This window comes from Lactuca virosa, chromosome 7, assembly GCF_052849685.1.
Source record: "Lactuca virosa cultivar CGN04683 chromosome 7, Lactuca_virosa_CGN04683_v6, whole genome shotgun sequence".
Classification (NCBI taxonomy): domain Eukaryota; kingdom Viridiplantae; phylum Streptophyta; class Magnoliopsida; order Asterales; family Asteraceae; genus Lactuca; species Lactuca virosa.
In genome coordinates this window covers 181,294,182-181,316,785 of record NC_136432.1, presented here as the reverse complement: position 1 = coordinate 181,316,785, position 22,604 = coordinate 181,294,182, and the positions used below count along the sequence as shown (strand labels likewise).

Below are 22,604 nucleotides of genomic sequence, written 5' to 3'. Positions count from 1 at the left end.
TGGGCTTGAATTCAAGAATAAAGCTTTTGAAGATTTTCTGGCTCAAAAGGGGATATATCTCACAACTTCTCGGCTCCCTATACACCACAACAGAATGGAATTGTTGAAATACGAAACCGTTCCTTATGTGAGGCAGCCCGAACCATGCTAAGCTTCGCTTCTCTTCCGTTATACTTCTGGGCTGATGCAGTTGCAACTGCATGCTACACTCAGAACCGATCCTTACTTAACAAACGATTCTCCATCACTCCATATGAGATTCTGAACAATCGGAAGCCCAACGTTAAGTTTTTCCACGTGTTCGGTTCAAGATGCTTCATTTTCAACTCCACAGAGAACCGAAACAAGTTCGACGTCAAAGCCGATGAAGGAATTTTTCTTGGTTATTCACTCACTTCAAAGGCATATAGGGTTTTGAATAAACACTCCAAGCGTATTGAAGAAACCTACTATGTAACCTTTGATGACAACTACATGAAGAAAGTTCAAACAAGCAAAAGTACCATGGGGGAAATATTTCCAGAATCAGGACAAGTCTCGGTTCCCATTTCCAACTTGTTTGAAGAGTACATAAGGCTATTTGATGAACCAGAAAAGGCTATACACTTAGAGGCAAAAGCAGCAGACAACAAAATCGACAATCTGAAAAAGATCATCGATGAAGCTGCAAAAGATATGGAAAATGAACCTCCTAAACCGACTGGTGGTCAACCCTCAACTGACCCTCCAAACAACAGCTCAATGTTCAAGGGGGAGGGTTCATCTGTACCAAAAACAACCGATTTTCCTTTCGAGGGGGAGAATCCAACTCCAAACGAGGGGGAGAATCCTGAACCTGACATGGGATACGCTTCGCCATTTGAGGGGGAGAATGAGAATACAAATGACGACGGTGATCAATCAGAATTTGAAGAAGAGGTAAATGCAGAGTTGGATCATGTCTATGACCCTAATTACCCTCCTCTAACGAAATGGACTAAGGATCATCCCAAAACACAAATAATTGGTGAATCATCTGAGCGAGTTCTCACACTTTCTCAATTGAAAGCGAAACAAACTACCTTATTCTCTCATGTCGAATTCTGCATGTTTAATTCGTTTGTCTCGAAAATCGAACCGAAGAAGGTTATTGCTGCACTTGATCACGCTGATTGGGTACAAGCAATGCAAGATGAACTCCATGAGTTTGAACGTAATCGAGTTTGGAGGCTGATTCCCACTCCAAAGGATGCTTCTGTGGTCGGATTAAAATGGGTCTTCAGGAATAAGTTGGATAAAGAGGGCAACGTCATTCGCAATAAGGCTCGGCTGGTGGTGAAGGGATATTGCCAAGAAGAAGGGATAGACTATGAGGAGACCTTCGCTCCTGTAGCAAGGTTGGAATCAGTTAGAATCTTTCTGGCATATGCTGCACATAAAAACTTCGAAGTTTTCCAGATGGATGTGAAATGTGCCTTCTTAAATGGAGAACTAGAAGAAACGGTGTATGTTGAGCAACCACCTGGGTTCGTGAACGAGAAATACCCTGATCACTGCTATGTGTTGGATAAAGCTGTATATGGTCTGAAGCAAGCACCAAGGGCCTGGTATGAAACATTAACTCGCTTTCTTAAAATGTCGAAATTCAAGCAAGGTTCGGTTGACCCAACCTTCTTTCGAAAGAAAGAAGGTGAACATCTAATGATAGTTCAGATTTATGTCGATGACATCATCTTCGGCTCCACGAATCCTAGCTTAACGGCTGAATTCAGGAAGTTGATAGAGACTAAATTTCAAATGAGTGCAATGGGTCCAATTAACTTTTTCCTAGGATTAAATATAAGACAGGGACCAGAAGGCATTTTTATCAACCAGGAGGCCTACACGAAGAACTTGCTGGCGAAGTTCGATATGATGGGAGATTCGAAGGTGAAGGTTCCCATGGCGTTTGGCACAAAGTTAACACCATCTCTGGAAAAACCTGTTGTTGACGTAACACTCTATCGTCAAATGATAGGGTCTCTTATGTATCTAACAGCTAGTAGACCAGACATTATGTTCTCTGTTTGTTATTGTGCCAGGTTTCAAGCAAATCCAAGAGAACCTCACATGGTGGCAGTGAAAAATATTTTCCGTTATCTGAAGCGAACCTCTTCTCTCGGTTTTTGGTACCCTGCTAGATCTGGATTCTTTGTTCAAGCCTTTTCTGACGCCGATCTTGGAGGATGCGGTCTGGACCGAAAGAGCACAACTGGATGATGCCAATTCCTTGATGGTAAACTTGTTAGCTGGCAGTCCAAGAAGCAAACTTGTGTGTCTCTTTCAACAGCCGAAGCTGAGTACATAGCTGCAGCATCCTGTACCTCACAAGTGATCTGGATACAAAGCCAACTAAGAGACTACGGATTGAGTATGAAGAAAATACCTCTCTATTATGACTCTGAAAGCGCGATAAGAATATTATTGGATTAATGTCTAAGTCCATAACTATATTTGGTATGTACTTGACCCGACCCGGCATGGTCCATTTGGGTTGCACTTCACCGGCACAATTTATATGGATAGTCTTTTGAGAATAGTATATTTATGATTTATATTAATATATTATAAGTTCTAATATATTAATATGGAATCATATTATTTAATTAGTATTGATCAAGAATTAATTTAGAATTAATTAAGTGATCAAAAAGAACTAATTAAATATGGACTCTTATATATATGGAATGGGCCAAGTTCATTTAGGTTGGGCTAAGCTTTCATGGATGGTCTATGGAGCTTTTAACCCATGGATCCTATGTAAATGAAAGGTCATGGGTATTAGGGTTTACATGGATGTAACCCTAATCCTCCATAATATATAAAGCGGTCATTGGCTCACAAAATTGGAACAAGTGTGTGAAAATAAGAGTGGGCCGATTTTAGTGTGCATACATATTCTCTCAAGTTCTTCCAAGGTGTTTTGGTGATTTGTGATTCCATTTGAGGCTTTCACACTATTGGGGCTAAGCTCTTAAAGCTTGAAGACATCAAGCTACATCAAAAGGTATGTCATCTAACTAGAACTTTGTAGTATATGTGCTTCATAATATGCTAGTTAGGATGAACCCTTGGAATAGTTAATATTTGCATGTATAATAGAGAAAACATAGATCCAAGGTTTATAGGGTTGCATGTACACCATAGGAGTGTTAGAATGCTCAAAACCCAACAGTGGTATCAGAGCCAGGTTGTTTTCTGTTATATTGATGCAAATGTTTTATTTTCAAGTTGAAAAAAAAAAGAAAAAAAAAACATGACGTTTGTCAAATTTTAAGATAATTACTTGTTTTGTGAAAAACGAATTATTTGTAAAATTTGAATCATTTGTTATATGAGTTGAATTAGGTCAAATTTAGTAAAAGATAAAATGATATGATTATTTTATTAGTTTTAAAAGTTTGATCTAAATGTTTTAAGGAGTTACAAATTTTGTCATAAAATTTTGGAGCTCAAAAGTTTTTTTTAAAGTTGTGATCTTAAGTGTTTTGAAACCTCTATAAGTTATGGATATGAAAGTTTTTTTTAAAAAAAATTGATTTAAAGTTTTTATGGAGTTACAAAATTTGGAGTTAATGTTTTAAAGAATTCCATAACTTGTTCTTAAGTTATGGAACATAGAAAGTTTCATCATAAAACACCATTAATTCCATAAGTTATGGAATCCAAAGGTTTTCAAGAATTACAAAACTTGCCCTCAAGTTTTGGAATTTGAGAAAAAAAATTATGAAAAAAAGAATTGAATTCTAAAACTCTTGGGTTCATAACTTAAACAATTAATTAAATGGTTTTAATTTTGAGTTTAATAACTGGAATTATGATGTTTTGTTGAATAGTTCAAATTAACTCTTATGGACTTTATTAATAGTTAATTAAAGCGTTTAATTAAAAGAGTATTATTAATCCATAAATATATAGTTTGAGTTTAATTAAATTAAAAGTCTAGTTTAATTAATAGATTAAACCACCAAGTATTTTAAATGTCTAAAATACACCCTTATACTATTATAATATTAAAAGTTTAATATATTATATGTATAAGAGCAAGTCGTCTTACCATTAGTAGGCCTCATTCACGAAGCCGGTCTATAAGGGGGGTATAAGGTTACTGCCTATAAAATGGCAGTTTAATGGGTGTCCACTCTCACTCACCGCTTCCTTGACCGGTGGAGGGTCGTTAGCCGAACATGTAGGACAAGGACTATAATTCTCCCTTCATTATAAGTATAATGATAAATACTAAGTAACTAAACACTTATAAATTCCCAATCTTAGTTACTTAGGAAAATGTGAATAAGGTGCTAATCCATGAAATTACACTTTGCACTTTGTTTAAGCTGTTAGTGGAGCGTGTGTGGTTAACCGGCACACTAACCTGGACTCAACAAGGTAGGCAAAGGGTAACTTAATGTTTATCATAGTATCGTTGGAGCGTGTGTGGTTAACCGGCACATCGATTGAGGGGTAAATATTAAGGGTACCAAGTATATTTGCATGGTTACTTCACACCTTGTTTTGTGATCCTCGGCATCCCAGTCACAAAACCTGAATGGCACACTCGAGATTGAAACATGCCATTGAAAAGTTCAATGAATCTCAAAAGAATCTAGGAGTTTCAAAACCAATTAAAACCTAATAATACATTTCGTTTATCTTGGTGGAAATTGGTGAATCGCCATTCACCTACCTTCAAATATTTATAGCTTGGATTACGGCATCCCTCTTCCAAGTTATAAAATAGTTTGTTGGGTCCTAGCCTTAATATATCATATTGGGTGTTATATTAAGGACTTAAATCAACTTTACGTGAATTTCTCCCATTGTTGATGTCTGGTTTAGACAACAATGATCTTCCCAAACCAAGCTTTCCTAATGAATATGACTTCCCGAGTTTGGCTCATGGAAGTCATACTTCTCTTCCTCCACCTTCTCCAATTATTCTCCCTAACCCACAAGTTCAAGGTCACTCAAGCCCTAATGGCAAGCAAGGTCTATGTGTGATCACATCTTAGAGATGAAGTCACATATTGACAAGCCAGGAGAGTTGGGTGTCAAAGTCTTGAGAAAGTTGGATGTTCAATCACTTTCTAAGTCACATAGTGAGTTCCTTTGGGACTACTATGAAACAGACTATGACATGAACCTTAATGATCATATCTATTTGCTTGGTGCTGCTGAATCAGCAATGATTTGGAACGATAGTAAAGCAAATTTGATTAGAAGATCAACTTCCCAAAAACTTTATGGACAGTGACAATGGTGACACTGGAATCCAGAAAAAGCATTATCTTCCCAATGGAAAGGGATTGGCCATAGTCAACCCGGTTGACCAAATGGTAAAAGAGAAAGGCTAAGTCTGAGATAGTCCCATTACCAAAGGGTCCATATGTTTATTTTGCCAAAGGAAGGGGCGTTGATTGCAAAGCTGCCAAATTTACCTAAGGATGTTAAAGTCAATAAGTTTGACTCTACATCAGGTAGAGCCCATTATCTAACTCTGTTAAGTTCTATTCTGAGATCCTCATTACATGATGTGACTGGGTCACATGTTGATGTTTTAAGAATCAAAGAATAGAGAGAAATCTTAAAGGAAGTATATGCTGATTCTGATCGCGAAGGTGGATTTCGATCGCATCAGAATTTTGAGCAGTTGCTTAAGAAGTTATGATATATTGCTAAGGAATAGATAACAACAATTTTCCATGTGGATTGTAAGGATAAGTTTTTCCGCAAAGTTTTAAAATAAAAGAAAATTGTTTAATTTTATTTATTTGAAGTATCCTTACAATGACATTTGTGGAAAATTGTTGCTTATATGATTCCACTGACAGCAATATTGGAAAATGGATTTGATTCTTTCATTTGTGGTAGTGTCTAAATTTACCAAATCAGGAAAGTTCCTCATCACCTATGTCTCAATTGGACCGAAACTTGGAATCATGCAAGTTGAATAGTATGATGAATGAGAACTTTCAAGCATTGGAAAATCAAGACTAATTACTTGTTCACATGGATGTGTGAGTCAAGTGAAGGACTAAAGGGATCGAGTACACATTCTTGTGCACTGGTCATGTCCACCACAAAGCTCGTTAAAGACTTTTGATTTACTAAAGTTTAGTAAATATGGTTATACTTACAAGTTTAAGTATAATTCTAAAACATTGGAAAAGTCTCAATGTATGGCAGAACGAATGGGAAGAATCAAATTAGGCAGAAAGATAAAAGTTTCTCAAATCTGAAAAGATGGGAGAGTACTTTAGTATCATGTTTGAGATCATCTTAATGATTTAGAAATCATATCACAATTAGTCCTCTAAAGGTCATCTTAGTGCATTCTTATGACTAAGAAGAGGAGTCATGAATTGTTGAAATGGTTAGATCAGGAAGATGAGTCATACTTCATTCCAAAACAATTCTTAGAGTCATACTCCAAGATTGTAACTTGAGTGACATATCTTAAAGAAAGGTTTAAAACACTTGTCAAATGTAAGAGTAAAAGTGTCCTACTCTTGTACATTTGAAATTGGTAAGTTGTTATGTTTTGGATAAAACAAAGACCAACTAAGGCCAATTGTGTGAAGTGTTTGTCTTGATAAAGAATCCGCACTATCTCTTGAATATTTGGCAAGATAGTCTTATATGTCAAGAGGATAGTGGGAGTCTTAAAGATCCTAAAAAGAATTTCAAGAACTAATCAAGAATAAAACCTGAGGTTCTTCACTAGCACACGACTTGAGGTTTATAACCTATCGTGTTGACATATTATGTGCCCATTCCAGTTAAAGTTGGCTTTGCATAGGAGTTCTGAAAGTTCTCAATTGGTTGCATGGAGTTGATCTCCATTGGAATACCTTATAATGACTATTGACAAGTCTTTGTGACTTTGTACATATTCATTACAGGAGGGACAACTAGTGTTTTTAATTCTGTATAAAGTTGATAAAACCGAAACAATGAATAATGAGTAATCAGTATGGTGATAGATAAAAGTGTTTATTTATATTCATAGGGTTTGATACCATATTTGATTCATTTATTCTTGTGTTTCACTTTGCATGTTTTGACTTCCAGAATAACTAAGTCGCTCTTCCTGAATGATTAAGTTATTCAAACCATCCACAGTCGGTCATATGTTGGAAGTACATATGAATCAAGACTGTCATGGGTTGGTTTGTAGAGGTCCAAGTTGGTGGACAAAGTGGTGCTACAACACTCATGAGTGCTCATAAGTTCTGAGTATTGGATTCAACCCGCGCTCATTTGAATCACTTCATGGATTTTATCACGAGTGATCATGAGACGATAATATCTTATATTCTTCAAACCTAGAGATATGACTTGTTACTATGAGTTGGTTATACATTGATTGCACGAAAACGCATTTGGTAACTCGATGTTATAAAACGTGCCTTTGTGTATGATTCAACAAGTAGTAGAACAAGCCATATGAGTCGAAGTTTATCCATTCCTTTTACCTTCGGGATAAAAGGGATATATGTGGGCCCCTCGATGATTTAGTGATGACACATGTGAGTGCTTGGCCAAGCCAGGACTGATTTGATTTGTTCAATCAGTCGGTCATCATAAATCGGAAATCGGGAAACAACAAATGGACAGAGAGAATGATTATAATCCATGTCTCAGTCCATATTATATCTAGAATGGAGGAATATATGATCCCTTATCTAATGGACAAGTCATTGACAAAGGTCAGAGTTCGTTGACAAGATCACAGTTCGACAGCGGCTTTAAGAGCTACGATTGCCAGTTGGTTTTTGAAGTCATACTCAATAATAGTTTTAGACTTATCCAAGTGGGAGACTGTTGGATTAATGTCTAAGTCCATAACTATATTTGGTATGTACTTGACCCGACCCGGCATGGTCCATTTGGGTTGCACTTCACCGGCACAATTTATATGGATTGTCTTTTGAGAATAGTATATTTATGATATATATTAATATATTATAAGTTCTAATATATTAATATGGAATCATATTATTTAATTAGTATTGATCAAGAATTAATTTAGAATTAATTAAGTGATCAAAAAGAACTAATTAAATATGGACTCTTATATATATGGAATGGGCCAAGTTCATTTAGGTTGGGCTAAGCTTTCATGGATGGTCCATGGAGCTTTTAACCCATGGATCCTATGTAAATGAAAGGTCATGGGTATTAGGGTTTACATGGATGTAACCCTAATCCTCCATAATATATATAGGGGTCCTTGGCTCACAAAATTGGAACAAGTGTGTGAAAATAAGAGTGGGCCGATTTTAGTGTGCATACATATTCTCTCAAGTTCTTCCAAGGTGTTTTGGTGATTTGTGATTCCATTTGAGGCTTCCACACTATTGGGGCTAAGCTCTTAAAGCTTGAAGACATCAAGCTACATCAAAAGGTATGTCATCTAACTAGAACTTTGTAGTATAGGTGCTTCATAATATGCTAGTTAGGATGAAACCTTGGAATAGTTAATATTTGCATGTATAATAGAGAAAACATAGATCCAAGGTTTATAGGGTTGCATGTACACCATAGGAGTGTTAGAATGCTCAAAACCCAACAAATATGTCACAATCCAGTGCAACACTCAAAGACAAAGCATATTGCACTAAGATACCATTTCATCAAGGACCATGTTGAAGATGGAAACGTGGAAGTTCATTTCGTTCGGTCCTCTGATCAACTAGCTGACATCTTCACTAAAGCCTTACCAGAAGCAAGCTTCAATAAAATTTTACAAGGTTTGGGAATGATGGAAGCAGAGTCGGTACCGAACCCTCAAACCTCTCTCTAAAAATTAGACAAGCGAAATAGAGCGAACGCTCGGTCTATTTCGGTTCCGGATTTTTCGGGAACCGAAATGAACCGAACGCTCGGTCTATTTCGGCTCCATAATTTTCGGGAACCGAAATGAACCGAACGCTCGGTCTATTTCGGCTCCGGAATTTTAGGGAACCGAAATGAACCGATCGCTCGGCTTATTTCGCTTCGTTCCTTTAAGGTTTGATTCCGGCTGTATACTTTGTAAACTCTCTTTTAAATCTTTTTCTTGCTATGTTTTCTCTTTTATCTTTATTCCTAGAGTTTTTAACATTAATTTCGTTTATTCTTGTTTCTTTTTCTGTTTTTATTATTTTTCAGAAACTTCAAAAATCTAAAAATATTTTGTTTTTATTATTTTTCAGAAAACTTCAAAATCCAAAAATATTTTTTTCCTGTTTTCATTATTTTTCAGAAACTTCAAAAATCCAAAAATATTTTGTTTTTATTATTTTTCAGAAAATTCAAAATTCCAAAAGGTTTTATCTTTTTTGTTATCTTCTGTTTTTTTTTTTTGTTTTGTTTGTGTGTGTGGTTTGTTCTCTTTACTAGGTACCAAGTACATTGTTGCTACATAAATTGGAGCTAGGGCAGGTACGACCATTTTAATTTGAACTAGTTAAGTGTCCCTAGAAGCATGATGCTGCATGTAGACCGAAGCCTCTAAGACTATGAGTAAGGCCTTAATGATTCGATCTATACCTATCGTTTCTTCCCAATCAGGCTGCTAAATTCATTCAAGTCATGAGCTACCTTACTCTTCTCAAATGAGTTAAGAGTTTCTGCTTTGTCACTTTTATATAGCAGGGGTACTTTCGGTTCCTTAACCACCTCCTCTACATTCTACATCAACTTTCGTTTCACCAAGGTAACCCTTGAGACTCTCAAATATTACCACTGAGGTTTATGGTTACACAAAATCTGTGTGTATGATCTTAGATACGTACACCACGTGCTAAGTGAGACCCAAAATCCAACACCAATAATGAATTGACGGTGAATATTTATATTCAAGATCTCACTTGTTACATAACGAAATCTCATTTTATTTTTTGAGTGGTCTTTATGAAATTGTCTAACACCAAGGCATTTTTTCCCAAAAAGATCCAATTTGGTTTTTGTTTTTGAGATTTTTATAACATCATTAGTCACAACAAATTCTATCCAACCTACTTGTTCAACAGACCACATCGGTCTCACAAGTACTTCATCCAACTTTCGGTCTTATGTTAAGTATCGATGTTCGGTTGAAGATAAGCCACCCTTTAGACCCCTTATTTGAAAAGAAGCCTTTCGGTGTTTCTTTACAAAACACTCGATCGTATTTTCTCGGGGAACCACACAAGCACTTCAAGTCTCTCTTGACTTTGAAGGAAGAGATTCTTGCCCGGAATCATCTGCTTCATGTCTTATTAAAGACATCACTCACATCCTATACACATTTTGCTTTATTTCTTTATTTTGGCACACTCTTACACGAAAATTCTTTGTGATTTTCCAAAATTCTGGTTGATGTTCCTTATGGCCCGTTTAAAGTTTTTTTTGGAGCGAAAGTGGTTATTTTGACATATGGAGCGAAAGTGAATTTGAAAAGACGATATGTGGATAAGATTTTTAATCGCGTCATCGGATAACCATTCATATTGGGCGCGTGAATTTGAAACAGTTCTTAAACCCATGCTTGATGACGTCTATCTGGGGAAATCAAGCTGTCAAATCGCGCTTTTTCAGGCGACGTTTCAGTGATCGTATCATCATCACGAAGATTCTTTCTCTCTCCTGGCAACGGTATATAAAGGGTTTCTCGCACCTATTGTACCTTCTTACCTTCTTCAAACTCTCTCAAATACAACAGGCGATCTTCAACTGTTCATCTTCTTCCTTACATCAACAATGGCGGAATCATCATCTCTTCAAGATCAAACTGCTTCATCGTCATTGCTTGTGATCAAACCTAATCAGAACCTGATCATTCCACTAAACCCCTTTTTGTATGATTCGTACATGCTCCACGTTGTCGAATGTCTCAAGTACTCCCCACTGGTTATCGCTCTTACGCAAGTGGAATCTGTTCCCATGTCTCTGCTGTCACAAGTGTACTCTAATGCGTCTTACGATAATAACAAGGAGAGGATCTATTTTCAAATCTTCAATCACAAGGCATCTATTTTGAAAGCCCGATTCTGCTCCCTGTTAGGGCTTGCCGTCGATGCTTCTGTCATCTCTCCTGATTTCATCACCACAACCTAGTTGTTTATGATGTTTTATGAGATGGGGTATTCTGATGTCCTTACAGCAGTGACAAAGTTTAAGAAGTCATGTTTGCCGCAACAATGGAATGGGTTACTTACTCTTATCAACAAGGGTTTAGCGGAACGGGTAGCTGGGTCAGATGGTACGAGTAAGGGTTTTATGACCATTCTCTATGGTCTCTACAATGGTATTAACCTGGATTATGGCTCTATTATTTGGTCGCAACTGGTGCAAAGTCTCAACTCCTCAACGAGACATTCAGAGATTTCCTGTGGTCGTTTCTGGACCATCATCACCCGACGGGAAATTGAGAACTTACAGATTCCAGTTATGAAAGATGCAATGCTCTCCTCTGTGGCTACTTTTCATACAAAGAAGATTATCTTCTCAGATGCCACCAAGTTTTCTCACAATGGTTCGATACCTGAAACAATGTACAGGTGTGTGTCGAGCGCAAGTCATGTGATGGCTGACTACCGGAAGCTTACTCCCAAGGGCCCAAGAAAACTGACTCCTGAACAGCAGGCTGCCTTAGATGCTGTGGAAAAGCCAGCAAAGCGAGGGAAGAGGGCAGATACCAAGAAGGTGGAAACCGAAGGTCCTTCTTCTAAGCCTGTCAAGTCCAAAAAGCGAAAGGCTGAAAAGGCTGATTCTTCGGCTCCAAAGAAAGTCAAGAAAATGGCAAGGAAATCAAAGAGTCCTACCCCTTCAAGCTCAGAACATGATGAGGAGCAACTCAATGACAAACTTCCAACTCCTCCTCCATCTCCAACTCCTCCTCGTTCTCCAACTCCTACAACTCAACCTACCACTACTGTTCCACCACCACCACCAGTTAGTACAGTACCAATCTCTACAACTCCTTTACCACCTCCCATTTTTTCACAAGTAACTACCACAACTACCCCTATATCCACCACTACAACCGAACCTCCAGTAAACGTCAACGTATCTGATACGGGGGCTAATACTGAAACCGAAACCCCTGTTACATCCAAACCTCTTTCACCCTCACCCTCAACTGATTCTGGTCCTACTCTCGGTGGTGACAATTTTGAGTTTGACTCAACCTATTACAGTCCTTATAGACTTCCCACTGATGAAGATGAAGAGGCTCCGGTAACCAAACTACAAGTGCAGAGTCTCGATGATAAGCTTGATCAATTGCTCGCCTCTTCTTCGAAGTACAATGATGTTGTGCTGAAGGCTTTCCTGGACACTGCTTTTGAACAGTATACAGGAGCAATTGATAAATCAACGAAGGCGGTTGAAGCATCCACATCTTCATGCCAGAAGGCTACAACCGATGTTGCGGAACTCATTCACAATTCCCATATCTTTCTTGAATACCTTAAGGGTCATGCTGATGCGAATGCTGCTAAGGTGAATGCATCGCTTGACTCTCTCTCAAAGTCACTTCAAGGGGAGCAAGCCAAATTCGAGACTGTTCGTTCTGAGATTCAAGCTCAAAACACTTATCTTCTTAGCTCAGTGAATTCTCGTCTTGAAAAGCTCCATGCTGATTTAGCAAAGGAGAGCAAATTGATGGATGATCTTGCTCGTCAAACCACTACCGTTGAAGTCCAGAAGGTTCAACTGGCTCAAGCCGATCGGGAAATTTCTTTGTTGAAAACTGAGCGTGTCGTTTTTCGAAGTTGTGCTGGTGACGTTCTTAATATGCTGCACAATATTCTTCATGCTCATGATCCAATTCTTACACTGACAATCCGGAATCACCTGACCTCCAAGCTTCTTCCTGCAATTGAACTTCTACGTGAAATGAAGGGTGTTACGGAGCGATTGGTTACTCCGCAACAAGGGGGAGAAGGTGCTCAGAAAACTACTCCTATTGAACCGAAGGTCATTGTCAAAACAGAACCGAAGGGTAATGTAGCTTCGGGTTCTGATAATCAAGAAAAGAAGAAAGGTCTTGCTGATGAACATGATGATAGTGATGAAGATCAAGAAACCATTGCTGATGCCCTGAAACGGAAGAAAAGGGATCATGAGTTCGATGAAAACCTTCGGGTTGCAAAGGAAGAAGAAGAGAGGGAGCGAAAGAAGAAGGAAGAGCATGATGCTCTAATTTGCAAAAAGGCTTTGTTTCCTCCTTGGACTAGGGAAACGCTGATCAAAGAAGCGATAGAGTTTCCAAGCACGTACTGGCTGGAACCTGTAGCTTCGTTTGATTGTGAGGATACGAGGGACTCAGAGTTTGATATGCCTATAACACGAAAGGCATTTACTTTTCACTGTTTTGATTCAACAGTTCAAGTTCCCTCACCTCACCCTCAAGTTGATCGTGAACTTATTGATTATTATCTCAAGTTCGGTCAGCCGCAGTATCTGACTTGGAGTGCACAGAAGATTACAACAGTCAAGGTGTTGAAACCTTCGCCTGCATGGAAATTTGTTAATGTTAATTTCAAGATAACCCGAGGTTCAGACAACTCGGTTTCTATGATTTCCCTGGCAGATCTTCCTAACTTAAATCCTCATGATTGGATCTTATTGTACAACATTTTGCTCACTAATGCGAAGGAGTATGAGCCGATCCTAGATCATCTGAAGAGGATGTTGGCTTCCTATATCCATGAAGTTGCTATAATGGATCAGGAGATTGCTAGTGTTTTGAAGAAGAAACCAACTGTGAAGCCAACTGTAAAGCCTGGAGATGTGAACAAGATGCAGCTGGGTCAAATTGATTCTACACATCTCACAGTAATGTTCACAAGAGGTGAAGCTAACAGATTTCTTTTCGCTCTTGTTGATAAGCATCTGTTCTCAACAGAATGCTTGGAGCACATAATCAATATTATCCATCGAGGCAAGCACAATAATGAGTCAGACAAGAAGAACTTCACTGACATGCTTCGGTGGTATATTACTTTTCGTCATACTGTAGGCCATTATACCGAAGGTGTTCAAGACCATCAAGAAGTCTTCTATAGCTCAACCAAACTGAGCTCTCGGCTCCATTGACGCAAAGGGGGAGATTGTTGGGTATTTTGTGTTGCGTCATGGGCTTTGTTTTTGTATATCCGGATTGGGCCTGTCCATCCGTGATTATTGATTAGGGTTAAGCTATATATAGTGCATGCATGTATGCCTTAGATACGGTCGTCATTATTATTATTATTGTTTTGTAACCCTAAACACCTCTACAGTCGAAGTTCTTAATCGAGCTCTTCTGAGGTGTTAAAGCTTAATCATTCGACATCAGTTAAATCATTCATGTGTTCTTTATTACGTTATTTATTGCTTTTCTGCTTAGAATCAATCGATCCTACTAGAACTTTGTTCTAACAGTATGAAAAGCGTTTACATCTTTAGATAAAAAGAGCTTTCATGTTCATACATGTTCTAGGATTAATGGTTGTCAATTTCATTGACAAGAACTACAAAAAGTCGATATATTAGTATTTAGACAATTAAGAAAAGTAACATATTTTATTTTTGAATTAGTATGTATATACCTCAACTTGCCTCTTAATGATTGTACGTAAATTATAATCTCATCAGCATAACAACCTTTCCTGTCACCTTTAATTAAAAAGAAAAAGAAAAAGAAAAATTTCATCTCAAATTACAAACAGTTTGTACAAAATTCCCATATATAATAAATAATATTTTTTTTCTTTGTACCTTGTTGCAACCAGGAACAAGATCTTGAAGGAACTTCATCCTCTCACTGATCTTTTCTCTTCTGACCTGAGATTTCTACAAGAAGAATGTCAATTGGTTTCATGAGAAAAGAATGGAACGGAATTGAAACGAATAGAATGGAATGGAATTGACATACCCTTTTTCAGTAAGACTGTGGTTATAGTAGTTTGCAGATTCCTTTGTTTGCTTCTGATTCCCATTCCAATTTCAATTCCAAACTGCAGGTGATACAAATAGTAGTTTCTCAGAAGGTGAAGAAGATAAGGATTGCAATCCAAGAATAAGGTCAATAGACAATAAAGAAATTGAAATTGGAAACCTTCTTTAAGACAAAAGAGCCTTTAACGTGAGGATTTCAACATCACAATCAATCATGGCAAGTTACACAATGATGAAAGAAAACAAATCACAAAGTTGCAAGAACAAATATAGGGAGGATCGTTTAACTATTACCTGATTTGTTTCTACAAATCCATGGCATTGTTGAAAAATTGCAACAAGGATGTGTTGAATAACATGTTTATGCTCAAGTAATGAAGAATCAAACATACAGACTATGAAGTGAATTATATGATACTATCAAATTAGATTATAAATACTGTAAATAATTAATGAAGGAGAATGTTCTTCAGATCCCAACTATTGCAGTGATGTTTAATCGCTATGCAATGAAAATCAGCAATTAAAAAGCTTAAGAACCCTAAGTAACGTATAAATAGCATATGAATCTCGAAATAAAAGCGATTTAACAACAAGAGAATCAGTACTGAAAAAATATATCGGTGAAAAAAATAAAATTTTAATTGCAGAAGCTACGTTGAGGAAGATATGAGCCTTCTTCAAAACAAGAAGCTGTGAAACCATAAAAAATCACAGGTTAGGGATAGAGAAGAAGGAACAAAAAAAACATAGAAAACTCGAGATGCGCATGAGCTTGAACGAACTTTAAGGAAAAATCGATTGAGCTCTAAAAGCCATGAACAAATCTGTGAGAGAAATGGAGATGGAGGCGTGAATGAGCTCGTGTTAAAATGTTAGGTTAAACACCTGAGAGAAGCTATTCGATGTGAGCAAATCGCCTCTTGAGAGAGCAACAGAGAAGATCAGAGACAACTAAGGGGAAATGGCTTATCAGATCTTAACCATATAGGGACGACATATTGTCCCTATAGCCTCAAATAAACGACGTAGTTTTCCAATTTTCAGTTATATAGATAAAAAAAAATATTTTGGGTTCTTAGGGACAACAGGTCGTCTCAATAGTTATCTACAAAACGCACCAAATTTACTTCTTTTCCCGCTTAACATGTTGAGACAAAAAGTTGTCGTTGTAGCTTCAAAAGTAAAAAAAAATTGGTCAACTTTATGGCGACGACATATCGTCTCTATAGAGTGCCTATAGGGATGATAAATGCCGTCCCTGTAGATGTTTATTTTTGTCATATTTTTTTTTTACTTTTCTTGCCAAACTAAGGAAGTGATGTCACGCATTTGATTTTATATATTTTCCAGAATTATTTAATATATATTAAAACCTTAAATTCTATTACTTTAAGAAAATTTGAGAAGTGAGATAGAACTTAGAAGTATACTATTGGTTTGTACAAAATAAGTGAAGTGGTTAATATTTATATAGGATAAAAATTAAATTGATTTTTAAAAAGAAATCACCATCTAAGAAGTGTGTCAAGAGGTTGCCGACTTTGACATATTCCCCGCAGCATAGTGTTTACCATGGCAAAAAAGCTCCACTTCAGTTTTGCTATTGTGCTTGCCGAGCCATTCCATATAATCTCTAACATATATATAACTCATATATTAACTATATACTTTGCTAATCATAGAATAATTAATCGCTTGCGTTACTAAGACACATAAACAAAGTTTTTCATATTTAATTGGAGCTCTTTTATTAAATACTAAAATTTAAAAACTTCATAAGGTCTAAAAAACTTTAGAAGATGCTTGCCACCAAACAAGTTTAATTTATAAAATATTAATGTTGAGTGCTCATAATCTCATATTCAGTTCAATTCGTTATATATTTCAATCTTATTTTTTACTCACAGTCGTTTCAAGATCAAATAACCTGATAGAAGCAATCTACTACGATAGAGTTATCCATGCCTATATGATATGGTATACATGGGGAACATCAACCTCAATACAATGAAAGCATTAAATGTAACAACACCTAACTTCACCTAGAATTTATACTCATCATTTAATACGTATATAATGTTATGAATGAGTCATTTGATGCATCATCAACACTGTCCACAGGATCCTTCTTCCGTTGTTTCTACGCAATTTGATACACCGAAAGCTGCAACTTTGTAATCAATAATGGCGGACAAGAAAGAAAAGACTAGCGTTCAAGCTACAGGAAGCTCTGAAATGAGAAGATCTCAAGAAGATGAAGTTGCAGGAGATGAAAGCTCTGGTATCCGGACGGTGGAGACTTTACTGAGGCTGTTTCCGGTGGGGTTGTGTGTGGCGGCGCTAGTGGTTATGCTTAAGGATTCCGAAACTAATGAATATGGCTCTCTTTCCTACTCGAACATCACTGCTTTCAGGTATCTTTAATTTTGCCTCTACAAAAGCAAGCTAACGATTTGAACTCACGATAGTGGTAATTAAAACTTAAAAATGGTGGGTTTTGAATGCATGTAATTTGTTGCAGGTTTTTAGTGCATGCTAATGGCATCTGTGCTGGTTATTCGCTACTCTCGGCGGCTTTCACGGCGATACCTCGCCCTATAACCATGCAACGAGCTTGGACCTTCTTCCTCCTTGACCAGGTTTTGACATACTTGATACTGGCTGCCGGTGCGGTGGCGACGGAGGTGGCGTATCTGACATACAAAGGAGATCTGACGGTGACGTGGAGTGAGGTTTGTGGAACGTACGGCCATTTCTGCAGAAGCGCGATGGCTTCGATCATCATCACTTTTATGGTGGTGATCTGCTACGTTTTGCTGTCGTTAATCTCTTCTTACAGATTATTCAGTAAGTATGATGCACCTGTTGGGTATCATAACAAAGGGATCGAGATTGTTGACTTTGGGAATTAAATAAGAGTGAAAACCTGCCTGTGTTTGCTTGATGAAGAAGAAGTAGAAGAAGAAGAATAAGAAGAACAGAGATTTATATATATGATAATGAATGTTCTTTATGGGTTCTTGTTTGTGGCATAATTTACTTTTGAATCTTGTAAAATATTAAGTGGGAGAAAGTTATAACAAATGGTTACATATAATTCTTCGACATCCAATACATCTTTTCGTTTGATTTTCGACTAGGCCAACTAAACTAGAAAAAGTTTCAGTTTCACTTGTTCGTTTATGGTTCATGAAAAAGAAATGAGAAATCGAAAATGATGGATATTAATTCTATGTTTTTATTTTCAATGTATCTTTCACAAAGATTTGAGAATCTCTACCCGTGGTTATAAATTTCTTCATAACTTTCCCATTTTAAGACATGATTTTGACGTGGAAGAAAATTAATTATTAAAAATTTAAAATTAATTGGTTGTATGGAATTGGAGAGTGACTCTATTTATTAGAAAATGATTGCTTGGTTAGTACCAAACCAATAATTAAATATCCAGAAAATTTAACAAATAGTGTTTACGGTTTTAAAATTGTCCCTAAAAAAGTCATTATGAAAAAAATTACATGAATGTTCTATTTTGACAAAACTTATCACACATTGGTCCTATTGGAGAAAAATTCACACACAAATGGTCATCGTGAGTTTGTGAGTAACTATTGGCTAACTATTGGCTAATTTTGTTAAAATTTGTTGTTAAACCCATATAAAATTATATTTTTACCCTATTTCAAACTTCCTTGCTTAGCATAAAGTGGGTTTGGGAAGAGAAAAATGTGGGTTGGGAGGTTTTTGAACTTTTTTTTACTGGGAGAGAGAGGGTGTGAGGTAGGTATGTGAGCCCTTATATATATATATATATATATATATATATATATATATATATATATATATATATATATATAATTTAGTCATTTCAATTTAGAAAAAATCAAATCCACATACAAACATGGTCAAAAAGACCATCAACCCAAAAAAGTTATGGTTTGGACTAAATCTCGGAAAAATACATACCATAGTAGAGGTGAGCATTTGGATCGGATCAGACCAGCTCTTGGACCGGACCGATTTCGGAGAATATTGTGAACTGTGGACCGGACCGGATTAGACTTACTGGGTCCACGTCCGGGTTTTTCAGTTCTTGGACCAGTTTGGACCGGTACAAGTTTACATACCTATGGTACAACTTGTTAAAACGCGTTTTGGGGTTTGATACAACTCGTTAAAACGAATATGTTGTTGGGTTTGATACGTTACAACTCATTAAAATGAATACTTTTTTGGGTATGATATGGTACAACTCGTAAAATTGAATATGTTTTCGTTTCTTGTGCCCTTTAGACCGGTCAAACTTTGATTGTTTATATTTTATACCATTTGTTTGAAGGATTGTAACGTATTGAATATAACACCAAAAATAACAAAATTATAGTCTAAACTCATCTACAAACTCTAAGTTAAACGTTGGAAAAAATGCATGTCAATTCGACTTAAAACAAATAAGATATGCTTAAAGAATTTCACTTAATATAAAAGTTTAAATTTCTTGCTGAAAGCTGAAATATTTCAGCTTTGATATCTCATCTTTGAATGATTGTAACTCATCGAATATAACACTAAAAACAACAAAATTATAGTCTAAAATCATCCACAAATTGTAAATTACATGTTAGAAAAAACCGCATGTCAATCCGACTTAAAACGAATGAGATATTCTTGTTTAAAAAATTTCACCTAATACAAAACTTTAAATTTTTTGTTGAACAGCTGAAATATTTCAGCTTTGATATCTCATCTTTGAATGATTATAACTCATCGAATATAACACCAAAAATAACAAAATTATGGTCTAAAGTTATCTACAAACTCTAAATTACACGTTGAAAAAAACCGCATGTCAATCCGACTTAAAACGAATAAGATATGTTTATTTAAAAATTTTCACAAAATACAATTTTTTTAAAAAAATAAGTCGGTCCAAAACCGGTTTTTATCCGGAACCGGATGGACCGGACCGGTAAAAAAACCGGACCGCTTTTGCTCAAATTCTAGAACCGAGAACCGGTCCGGGGGTCCAAAAAACGGTTTGGTTCGGTCCATAGATCCAAATGCTCGCCCCTACACCACAGGGACCATTTTTGTAGTTTTGTCTACATAAAAAATTAATCAAGTTAATTTTGACAAAATTTCACGAATGATCCTTATGATTTTAAAATTGTCCCCAAAACGGTCCTTATAAAACTTTTTTTTTGCTTGAATGGTCAATTTCGACAAAAATTAGCACCAATGGTCCTTATGTATAACGTCTATTAGAGAGAGACGTTAAGTCCCCAAAAGGACCATTTGTGAAATTTTCTGAAACTTCACATAAGGACCATTTATGAAGTTTTTTGAAATGTCGAATTAGGACCATTCGTGAAGTTTTATAAAAGTCTATTAAATTTTGTTAATTATCATAAATAAAATAAAAAAAAACATAGATAATGTAATATTTATATAAACAAAAAATAGAACCTATTAGTTTTAATCAACATGCAAATATATTTTATTTAATTACTAAATTGGTTTGATTAAAAGTTAAATCCGAATAAAATACAATAAAAATTGATTAATTCGATATATATATATATATATATATATATATATATATATATATATATATTGTTATGAATTAAGCGTAATTAATGTAACTATAAATCAAACCAAACTAGTAAACTTTGATAAGAACTTTAATTGAGAAGAAATAATATTTAGAGAGAATATGAAAGTTATATCTCTTATAACTTTTGGTGTGTTTCATTCTTTACAATGGAGGGGTATTTATACTACAAATTTTACTAACATATAATTGTAACTAGTTATAAATGTTGACAAATTTGTCATGCACCAATTATTATGTCATCCACCAATTATTTACAACACTCCCCCTTGGATGACATCATTTTAGCATTCAACTTTGACGTACTGCCTCATTAAAAACCTTGCTAAAGAAAACCCAGTGGGAAAAAAACTTTAGCGAAGGGAAAAAGAGTGCAGTGTATAGTTGACTCCCCCTTATTTAGACATCCGTCACATTATATTATATCCACATGTCGCATTCCGATGCCATGGACATGTTTCCTGAAGATTGCAGTAGGAAGTGCCTTCGTAAAAAGGCCTGCTGCATTGTTACTGGATTGAACATATTTGATTTCAACTTGATGGTTTTTTATAAGCTCTTGAGTGTACTCAAAAAACTTTGGAGGTATATGTTTTGTCCTGTCGCTCTTGATATATCCCTCTTTCATTTGAGTGACACATGCTGACTTATCTTCATAAATTAAAGTTGGACATATATCCTTTTCAAGTCCACATGAAGTTAAAACTAGTTGTGTCATCGATCTTAACCATGTACATTCTCTACTAGCTTCATTTAGTGCAATTACTTCAGCATGATTTGAGGATGTGGCAACAAGTGTTTGCTTTTGAGAACGCCAGGAAATTGCAGTACCTCCATTCATGAATACATATCCAGTTTGAGATCTAGCTTTATGAGGATCAGACAAATAACCTGCATCTGCATAACCAATCAAGCCTTGTTTTGAATTGTTAGGGTAAAATAACCCTAAATCACTAGTTCCTCGAAGGTATCGAAAAATATGTTTGATTCCATTCCAATGTCTTTTTGTTGGGGCTGAACTAAATCTTGCTAGCAAGTTTACAACGAAAGAAATGTCAGGTCTAGTACAATTGGTAAGATACATAAGAGCTCCAATTGCATTTAGATACGGTACTTCTGAACCAAGGACTTCTTCATTTTCTTCGCATGGACGAAATGGATCCTTGTCAATATTTAATGATCTAACAACCATTGGAGTGCTTAAAGGATTTGCATTTTCCATACTGAAACATTTCAAGACTCTTTATGTGTAATTTGATTGATGCACAAGTATTCCGTTAGGCATATGCTCAATCTGTAAACCAAGACAATATTTGGTTTTTCCAAGATCTTTCATTTCAAATTCTTTCTTTAAAAGTTCAACCACTTCAAGGATTTCTTTATTCGTTCCAATGATGTTTAGATCATCAACATAGACTGCTATGATCACATATCCAGATGTTGTTTTCTTAATAAATACACATGGACAAATAGTGTTATTTTTATAACCTTTACTTGTCAAATAATCACTTAAACGATTGTACCACATGCGCCCAGATTGCTTTAACCCATACAAAGATCTTTGTAATTTTATAGAATACATTTCTTTGGGTTTTGCACTTAACGCTTCAGGCATTTTAAATCCTTCAGGGGTTTTCATATAGATATCACTATCAAGTGATCCATACAAGTAAGCTGTAACAACATCCATAAGACGCATCTCTAAATTTTTAGATACTGCCAAGCTGATTAAATATCTGAAAGTGGTTGCATCCATTACCGATGAATAAGTTTCTTCATAATCAATTCCAGGTCTTTGAGAGAAACATTGAGCAACAAGCCTGGCCTTGTATCTTACAATTTCGTCTTTCTCATTTCTTTTTCGTACGAAGATCCATCTATATCCTAATGGTTTCACAACTTCAGGTGTGAGGATAATGTTCCCAAAAACCTTTCTCTTGTTAAGAGAATTTAATTCAACTTGCATAGTTTCCTTCCATTTAGCCCAATCATTTCTTCTTTGACATTCAATGACAGATTGTGGTTCGAGATCATCATTCATAATATCACATGCAACTGAATA

General features: G+C 36.1%; 1 protein-coding gene across 1 annotated transcript; it reads left to right on the top strand.

The window, feature by feature from the left end:
• Positions 1 to 17,015: 17,015 nt before the first annotated feature.
• LOC145125938 (CASP-like protein 2A1) lies at positions 17,016 to 18,028 on the top strand. The gene is made up of 2 exons (XM_079061342.1): positions 17,016 to 17,345; positions 17,453 to 18,028. The coding sequence occupies exons 1-2, from the start codon at positions 17,116 to 17,118 to the stop codon at positions 17,841 to 17,843; spliced, it is 621 nt and encodes a 206-aa protein (XP_078917468.1). The 5' UTR covers positions 17,016 to 17,115; the 3' UTR covers positions 17,844 to 18,028.
• The last annotated feature ends 4,576 nt before the right edge of the window (positions 18,029 to 22,604 follow it).